This window comes from Buceros rhinoceros, unplaced genomic scaffold (assembly GCF_000710305.1).
Source record: "Buceros rhinoceros silvestris isolate BGI_N320 unplaced genomic scaffold, ASM71030v1 scaffold14337, whole genome shotgun sequence".
Lineage (NCBI taxonomy): Eukaryota > Metazoa > Chordata > Aves > Bucerotiformes > Bucerotidae > Buceros > Buceros rhinoceros.
The window spans coordinates 21527-31470 of NW_010421695.1; the positions used below are offsets into that span (position 1 = coordinate 21527).

The 9944-nt window shown below is 38.0% G+C and overlaps 1 protein-coding gene across 1 annotated transcript in view; it reads right to left on the bottom strand.

The window, feature by feature from the left end:
* The window catches only part of LOC104496639 (microtubule-associated serine/threonine-protein kinase 2-like), a gene marked incomplete at both ends in the record, with an annotated part of 34643 nt that overhangs the window by 19743 nt on the left and 4956 nt on the right, over positions 1 to 9944 (bottom strand). The window contains 3 exons of the mRNA XM_010139789.1: positions 2507 to 2585; positions 5227 to 5247; positions 7581 to 7656. Coding sequence (XP_010138091.1) covers positions 2507 to 2585; positions 5227 to 5247; positions 7581 to 7656 — 176 coding nt within the window. The remainder of the gene's footprint in view (positions 1 to 2506; positions 2586 to 5226; positions 5248 to 7580; positions 7657 to 9944) is intronic.

Below are 9944 nucleotides of genomic sequence, written 5' to 3' on the forward strand. Positions count from 1 at the left end.
ATATGTACACCAGAACAAAGGTCTACCGGCTTTCTTCTATCTCGCTTGAAAAAGAAATGTAAACTTCAGGACTGATCACACCAAATGGAAGCCCAGAATTCTGTTAAATCCACATCTGCAGCATTAATTCATTGTGCCTTTTCGACAAGCTCCTTGACTACTACTTACTTCAGTTTTAAAGTCTACATAGGAATAATACTGCTTATCAACTTTAAAGGTGTTATTCAGATCAATTCAAATTAATTCTAATCTACAAAATACTACGATAACTCTATTGTCATAGACAAGGAGTAAGTAGGATTGGCTTCGAAATGTAATACTAAGTTTAACAGCTCCAAGAATAACTGCATCGCTACTTACTACACAGCCCATTTCAATGTCTTTCTGAGATTGTAACATTGAACCAGCAAAAAGACGAGATGAGAGACACAGACAATTAAAAAAGAGAGAGTCTTAGAATTAGAGGTTTTAATCTATTTCCTGCAGGAAGGTGAATTCAGATCTACATATAACTATATTTCCTGCTTCTCATTATACCACCCTGTTTTCTGTTGCTTTCAGTACTTACAATACTTACATCATTTGAACCGATGCTTTCTATGTGAAATGTCTAGCTCATATTTGTTGGGGTTTTTTTCCCCTAGAAAATACAAAAATGATCTGGCTATTTTTTTGAACATGACAATAGACAAATATGCTGAGCACCTTCAGCATATGTCAGAAAGCTGAGAACCTTCCAAAAGCAGCTTTAATGTCTCCATTTCAAAGCAAGGACTTATATATCCAACAGAATTTTGTTTGTTTGTTAGTTTTGCTCTCTCTGTGGATATCTACCCAAAGGCTGGTAGAACTATAAACTCCTGAAAAAGTACTGAACCCATCTGTCGGTAAGGATTTACACAATGCAGGCAGTGTGGTTTCCAAAGGTGTCATCTTCACAGGCACCTTGGAAGCTCATGCAGTGTCTACAAATGATCAAACTATTTGGATGTCATCCATACAGAAAGTAACTGCTTGCACCCAGAAGAGGACTTAGCCACAGCTTACGCCCATGAAGATTTAACCTAAGACTATAAAGGCAAAAGCAGAGTTCCTTTTAACAGCTGCTCTCAGGTGGCTTGAATATATAATAATGCTTGGCAGTGAAACCCGGGGCATCTCCTTCATATTGATAATGAAATCTTTCCCACATTTTTCTCTGCTCCTGCCCAGATACCTATACTCACACACAGACGTCTCCCACAGGAGATTGAAATCAAGTCACCTGCCTTCTAAGGAGACCAAAAACCCCCAAACAAAAACCAAAAACCCATGCTTGAATGACAAAAGATAATAAACTATGGAAATTGTTCAAACTAGAGCCTGTAGGAATGTGTCTAAACATATGAAGCTATAGAGATGAGATTAACATTGCAAAAATCAAATTTTAAATGGTATCAATTTGTATTAAAAAGAAACTTTTTACCCCAATTTCTTCTCTTGCTATATAGACTGAATTTAACACTCAACTCTTAAGGAACTGAGATGATAAATTTGTGTTTGAGAGGCACTAGAAAGTTGATGGATAAACTTAGTAGAACAGCTCACAAGGAAAACAATGATACTGCATTCAGTGTAAGAGTCACGTAACGTCAAGTATCGAGTCCTATTTAATGCGGGTATTACAGTTATTAGGAACATACGCTAAATAGCACATATTATCCAAAGAGATCAGTCTAAGTATTATGGAAGGAGGCAGTGATACATGACCACACAGCTGAAGAAACTCACCATAACACACTTATAAAGGGTGTTACATGAAGCCTGTTGAGGTAGCCTTTACAGTTCTCATTTTTCTATCTTGGCTTTGCAAGGTTGTTATGTGGATAACCGCAACATCTACTTTGCATGAACCAAAGAATAAGATTCATCCTATGAAGCATCTGGGAGTTGTAAGAGTTAACACAATGCTGCTACCTTCCTGCCATTGATGCCATACAAGCCTTTTGGAAGCACAGAACTCAAGCAAATCACAGCCAGCCCTTCTACTGACGTGTAAAGAAGTGAAAACCTTCATTAGGAGGACTGAATTTTTGGAGCTTGTAAGAGATATGGATTGCCAGGTTTTCTTTCTGATAGCCTGTTAGCAGAGGTTTTCATACTAACATCCTGAAAGCAGACAAGAATTTAATTTCCCAGTCATAAAAAAGCTGAGAGCTGACTAGTAATTACGCACTCAGAATCCTGCCACTTCTGACACATTGTGCCTCTCAACTGATCAGCCAAGCCAAGTGCTGCACTGGGATTTTACCAATGCTAAAGGCAAGGTGCAAGATGATAGGAGCTGGGAAATGGAGGAGAAAGCAGCAGAACCAATAACTAAAATAATTTTTTAAATAATTAGTGTATTAAATAATGTTAGCAAAACAATGAAGAAAGATCAGATATTTTAGTAAAGACTCAGAAGCTGATTTGTTAGGGTGTGTTTGTACAAACTGAATTGCTTGAAAAAGTCTGTGTCACTTACTGAAACTGTTGAACTGGGAGTGTTTGTTCCGTATCCAGACGAAGGAAGGGAGGCCAAGGACCAGCGGCGTCCATCCGTCCTGGGGAAAAGAAGTAAGGGAAATTGCTGTCAAGGATATGTTGTGGCCAACACTTGGGGAAAACTAGCATTTTCCTCCCTCAAATCTCTTAACCTCACATTTTTACTGAAGTCTCAAGTTTTTCAGATAAATCAGGTATCCTGTTTACAAAGACCTTTGTGAAAACAGCTAGGATAAGTTTTAAAAGCAAAAATAAGTAACTTCGGAAAAGAGAAAGTCAGTGGGTGACACATTCCTCATGAAGTAGATGCTTTATAGGTATTACCAGTTGTACAAAAATTGGGAGTTTCTGAAACAGACAAATGAAATCAGCTCATTTCAAACTTCTCTAAAAAGGACAGTCATGCCTAAGATCACTACCGATGCAGTTCCTTATCTTCCAAACAATGTTTCGATTTGCCAAAAAAAAAAAATCATATCAGATCAAGAATCAACTGAGAGTGGACTTGTTTGTTTACCCATCCGAAGGCATTCTGCCTAGCACATCGCCTGTCACAGCTGGTGCTTTAAATGCCCTACAGCAGATCTGAACAAGAGACAGGAGGTCCACTCAAAATACAGAGATGACAGAAATCACAGAAGTTCCACCTAGGGTCTCTTTCTCCTCCAGTCAACATATAGCATTAATAGTTATTTCTCTGTATTAGCCGAAGAAACATGACCTTCGGGGAGAATAGCCAAAACATCCTGGAGATAGTACAGAGAAGGTCTTGTTTCACCAAAGTCAAAACTGAGGAACTATACAACTGCTTTGAGAAGAATCAGTACTGCCTTCCTTGACACCCTTTTCTCACACACACGTCCCCACCCCCCACCCCCAGTGAAGACAGAAACTGAACTACATTCAGCTCAGTCTCAGCTATTTTTCCACCTCTGATTTCATTTCTGTCTCACATGCATTTTGTGTCGTTTAACATGTCTTGTTGCAATTTGGGATGGATGTTAAAGAAGCTTTTTTCCTCACATCAGTTTCCACTTGTTTGTTTTATATCAAAAGATTATCAGTAACTGGTCATAGAGTGAAGCTCAATTAGTTCACCGTTCTAACTTACTTTGGAAAGTTTTGGAGTACACATATATTAATGCAAGTGTATTATAGAACGGGATGTTTAGTACAGGTCCGAAATAATGCTTAGAGCTTATAAAAACCTCAGCTGTTACCATCTTCACATCAATATTTCCTGTCTCCCTATTCACACCCATGAAGCCTCATCTTCAGAGAAAAGTTCAACGCACACCCAGACATTAATGCCTGTTTATTTTTTTCCAGATCTAGTCCCTTTTATTTTCAGGCACTGATACACACCACTCTTCTTTGCCATCTGTCTTAGAACAAGAGGGAAATAAAATAAATCCTTCTTCACTGAAATAATCTTATGTCAAGAGAATTTTTTTAAGAATACTCATGCTTGGTGCATTAAAAAGAAAAACAATCAAGCTGTAATGCAGTTTTTATTGCATGCGTATGTTATAGCTACACCCCATTTAGCCACAGGTGATGTTTTCTTTGGCAAGACAACTACACGTAAAAGAACAATCTCAAAAAATTCCAAGAAAAATTAAATTTGTTTTTTAACCCTGAAAATCAACAAACGTCAGCACTACAGAGTCGTTGTGTGATACTGTTAGTGACTGAATACCAAACTTCAATGTTCTTCAATCAGTTTTTTGTAACACACAAGGGTACTGGGGAAAAATTTAGGTCAATGCTTCAATCTAAGCTTGGACCCCCAGTCCCAAAATAAGACAGTATGTTCCTGATTTCTCAAACAGCAGCCAGGAATGCAAAGGTGACTCTTTTTTTGCAAAAGGAAAGCCTAATCCTTTTCTTAGTGAGTTGCTGTATACTGAAGTATTGTATACTGAAGTAACTTCAGAATTTTTATGTTGATAAAGTTAACTAAAAAAGTCTTTCTTAATTAGAAAATTACAGGAAACCTCTTCAGGCTTGGGCTATCTTCTGCTGATGCAATCTAGGCGACCAATGTGCTAAGCAGTCAGGACAAGGCATATCAGCTCTATTCTAGAAGAAGGAAGTGGGTCAAGAGTAGAAATCTTCCAAACCAAAGGCAAAAGGAAAAAGACTTTAAAAAGAAAATTCTTCCTTCATTATGCAAAACATTTCAAAGTTACTTCAGCGTTTTGCTAATAAACATATTTTTAGCCAAACCTCATGCAATATCGCTTAAGGAAAAGATACCTGGAAAGAAATTTTCAGGTCTTTTATTTATTTTAGACCCTTTGCTAGCACAATAAAAACATGTCAACCACAAATTTTGCCTTTAAAATGCATTTTAATTGGTTAATTAAGGAGGTATTTTTATGGCGGCTAAATGCTATTTAATGAACAGTAGATCAATTTCAAAACAAGAATGTGCTAGAAGAACGCGGCATCTTTTCCAGAGCATCTTTTCTATTCTTCGGTAGTCGAAACAGCAAATCTTTGCATTTTCACTCAAAATAACAAATAGGTAGGTTTTAAGTCAAAATGCAAGGATTCCCTGTTTCGACTATCAAAGAATAGAAGCTGAATGTCTAAATGGGGTTATCACAGCATGAACTTGTTAGGGACACAGGCTCAGCTGCAGAGAAGCACAGTCCATACACACACAACAAACAGCAGCAATACGACACACATTACCTGTCTGCTCTGTGTCCATGGCTGTAAGAAATTGTACAAGGATAATGAGAGAGGAAGAAGCAAAAGATGCACATGTGATTTCTGAAAAAAACCCTCATCTTCTGTTATTGCTATCCCACTGAGATCAGTTCTAGCGTGCATGGACAGAATTAACCATACGTTTCCTATGCAAACAGGAGGATTCCTGACCATGCTGACTGTGTGGCTATGACACAATCATAGCAAGGCGTCTATGATTAATCACTAGTCAAACTAAGGACAGCCTCACAGCACACTGCAGTGAAATTGGCTTTACAACAAAATGAGTTTTCCAAATGTGTTTTCTACTCTGTCCCAAGAATCAACTCATCACAGGGCTGTAATGAAAGAACAGAAATCACAAACGATGTCCAAACAGGATAACAAATGAAGAAATTACACCAAATATACAAGGCAGAAAATCAGCAACAAACCATTTCCATGATGGCAACGGGAGGAAAACAGGTTAGAATAATCTATTAAGATCCACACAGTGGCCAACAGTGAAATATCCACCTGACTGGGGTAACAAAGCACCATGCTTGCAATTACTTAATACCATCATTTAGGAGTTATTCTGATACCACTATGTGATAATCTAATTAAACAGGCATTGGTTCTGCTGGCACTGCTATTCAGGGCATGATGCAAGTAGAAAATAGAAACAAGTTTCTAAAACAAGCAGTGTCTCCGTGTTCTCTTCAATGACAGAACAAATAGAGAGAGCAACATGCATACTGCAAAACGAACCACAGTATTCAATAGGATAGACTTAACCTTTATTCAACTATTTCTTTTCAAATTAGATTTTAAAAGTGGAAAAGTATGAAAAGGCACTCTTTGGAGTTTTATTATTAAAACATTTATTTTCTGCTTTAAATTTTAGAAAGCAGGGTCCAAAACTCCAGATACTATTAAACCGGGTAAAAATTCAGTTGACTTCAACAGAATTTTCTGAATATACACATATCAGGCTCAGATACCTCTTTATAAATAAAGGTGGATACTGTGAGTCCATTTGATTTGTTTTACCAGCAGGTAAACCTCTAAATACATATCCCATCTGTCACATTTCATGTGCTATTATGAAGCTTTTCTTTACATAAAACTTGAAAGACCAAAGCCTGCTTCAAACACTATTCAAGGACACCAGGCTTTCTAGCAAATCACCTCAATGGAGAAACGCTCCAGGATTTACCTGCCGTTCAGATAAAGGGTGTACCTCATTTCATCAAATCCTAACCCTTTATTCTTCTTTGAAGTTTTGAGAGCTACCCTTTTTCTAACTAGTCCCCATGCTAAAACTGTCATTCTCAGAAAACTTACTTCCTCTCAGGATGATCACACGTTTCCCAGTCTCACATCATTTTAACACAGACTGGGGTTTTTATCAGCTGAAGCAGAGTTTAGCAAATCCAAAATATCTTCCCCACACTTGAATCTAATAATCCTGCTACTGTGGCCAAACCCTGCTTGGGATCTCTCTTTTTTCCTGTTCTTTATTTCTCCACAAAATTTAACTTTCTGTATCATTATCCATTTCTGCCTACCTGCTGGGATACAACATTCGATGCACCATTCACCTGCTTCTCACAGCTGCCTTTAGTCTTTCTATCCTATTCCTTACACTAAATTCATCTCTATAGGTTTATTTCCACCAGGCTGATACACAGCGTGACCAGTATTTGTTCAGCATTCCCTGCAGGACAGATGATAGCTTCACATTCAGGTCTCTCAATGCTGCTCTTCTTCTAGAGGTTCTTGTAGACTTGCCATTTCCTTATCAGCTATTTTCCTCATTAGAGCAGTAATGTGCTCTTGATACGAATGTCCAAGACAGCAGAGAAAACTAAGAAGTTGCTATTGGTCAGAAGGCAGCGAACAAATGCACACACAGTTGTGCAAGACAAATTTTAGGCATGTTTACATCTTTGAGCAGACAGAGCAAAGAAGATCACACTTTGACTACACCTCAGTTATTCAGTGAGGGAAACATCTAGGACTACAACTAAGATACAACTGTCCTAATTATAGCTGGGTTTAATGTCATTATGACTAAGTTATTTGTCATATCACATGCCCTACGTGTCATCCTTCTGGGAGAATGTTGCCTCCTCCACAGGCAGTATTGACTACTTAATTTATTTTATTTTTTTCTAGGTTTGAAAAGCATCTAACATATTCTGGGTGCTGCCAAGAGTTAAACCAAAAAGAATGAAATAAAACAAAATCGGAAACATCAGAGAAACACAATGAAAAACTTCTAACCCATAGACCACTTCTAAATGAAAGTATATAGACTATTTGCTTGCCAAAGGGAATAGGTCCTGCCTTACCTTCTGGCAGGAACAAAGGAAAAATGAGCAGGTGTGTTTGGAGAGAAGTTCCTGGGACTGTCCAAAGGGCTGCTACCTGTTTGAGAATGAAAAAAAAAAAAAAAAAAAAAAAAAAAACCTGTTACAACATTTCAAACCACACAGAGGCGTTTCCAAAAGGCGTTCACCCGTTTTTAAAAAAAAAAAAAAAAAAAAAAAAAAAAAAAAAGAAACACCCTAAAACATTCATTCACATTTGCAACAAACAGAGCAAATCAGCAAATCTTCACTGTGCAGAAAGACTGCAAGCTGTAGTCACAAATAATCGAAAATATGGAGCTTTGAGCCTTTGATTTGAGCATCAGTTTGCTAAAGAAATGTTCTGATATGGATGTACCAGTATTTTCCCTCCTTTTAATATAATTTAAGGTGCACATTTTCTTCCTTACTTTCAGATAAGTAATGTATCACATATATACAATACGGTCTTTTAATATTTTGCAGTAATTCTATATACAAGCTTTTCCTAACACTTCTCATTAAAAAAAACCTGAGTTACAAATTACATTGATGACAGTTTCAGGAATAATAACTAACAAGGAAGTATTTCTTCAAAATGCATGTCAAGGCTGAATGCATAATTCGCTGAGGTAAAAAGACAACATACCAAAGGAACTGCGTATGACAATACAAGGACTATACATGTAAGATGATCTGGCTATAACATATCAGCATTCACCCTAACTACCACTTTTCTGATACAATACTTCTACCTTGAAAATGAAAGTTCCAGTGAACTGATACAGCGAGGGAAAAAAAAAAAAACAATTTTCGCTTGGCACAAGAATACTTTCTCTGGGCTTTGTCACACGATGCGTAAACATATGGTTGGTAAGTGGTGTATTGCAATGTATTTTATTTCAAAGTTAAAAGCAACCATTTCATAGAAAGGCTTTCTGAAAGCCAGAATCATTTACAGACCAACTGCAGAAACCTTTGAAAGTTATGGATAAATGAGAAGCGTCATGTCCCTGAGTGTGCTTTCTATAAGGAATATTCTTAAGTGGTTTGTTCTTTCAGATCCGTAATAGAAGTACAAAGGAGAAACTACACATAGTAAACATATGCCAACAGTGATTCCTCTGTGCGCAGACAATAAAATAACATTAAAGTAAGAGCAGGAAAACTAAATAGATACTGGACAAGCAATACACTGCAAAGCACATAGCTGTTGTCATCAGAAATGTTTTCAAATTTAGATCCCATATAAAATGGATTTATTTTAGAAGTCATGTTAAAAAGTCAAACGTCAGTCACAAGTCACCTTGTCTCTGGTCTGGGAGAAGCATCTGGTCTGGGCAGATGCCCAGCTTGCTCCCCAAACCAGCACCTGTTTGTGAGGTTACAGTCCCATCTAGCACTGTTCTGAAGTTTATAATTAATTAAGTTAATTAATTTAAAGTTACAACCCAAGTTTCGATAACCCAAGTCATTCATACACCTTAACTGTTACACTGAGCAGAAATGGAACGTAAGGACTGTGCTCAGTTGAAGTGACAGTCACTCAAACTTCAGCTATACAAATGGTTCACAAAAATCTGCCATCGCATCTCTCCACGACTTGTCTGCAAGGTGTGTGCACACCTGGCATGCATGCCTGGGCGAGTAGACACGAGGAGAGGGAGACAAGCTGGTACCTTCTGGGGTATGAGAATGGCCAGAGCACAACACTAGCCAGCAAACTCTATCTGGTGTACAAGTCTTATGAGGGGAAAAATAAGCAGCTGGTTGAGATTAAAGCAGCCCCAGGCTGATCTAACATGTGTCAAGGGGTGAGGAGGGAACTGGAGAGGTAAGTGAATTCCAGATCACTCCACAATCTGCTTCATCAAGAGCAAACTAAATTAAAAACAAAGAGTTTGAGCAACAGGTTTGCTTTCCTTTGGCTTGGTTTTCTTTCGTATTGAGAACTAACAAATTCACAGTGTAACATAACACAATGCAAGTCTTCACCCCAAACTGGATTCCGTTTAACCCTGTATATCCCAAGTGGGAAGAGGATAGAGTGATCAGAAATCAGTAACTAGGTGATTTTTGGTGCTTCATTTACTAAGCTTGTACTCATTTTAATTCTTATGATCACAGTGGAAAAACAGAGACTTGTTGCTTCTGAATTGCGGTTCGACTGCGTGGTTTGACAGTCTAGATGGCACTGCAAGCTCACCAGAAAGATGGAGGAAGGCTATGATAGCCACAAAGTGAACAACTCAACGGTGCATAAACATACATGACCTGGCAGCAGCCCATGGCTAGGGTTAGGGTCAACATTTACTTGCTAGCAGAAAGGTGAAGGAGCATTTTAAATCAGGAGGAAATGCAGCAGGA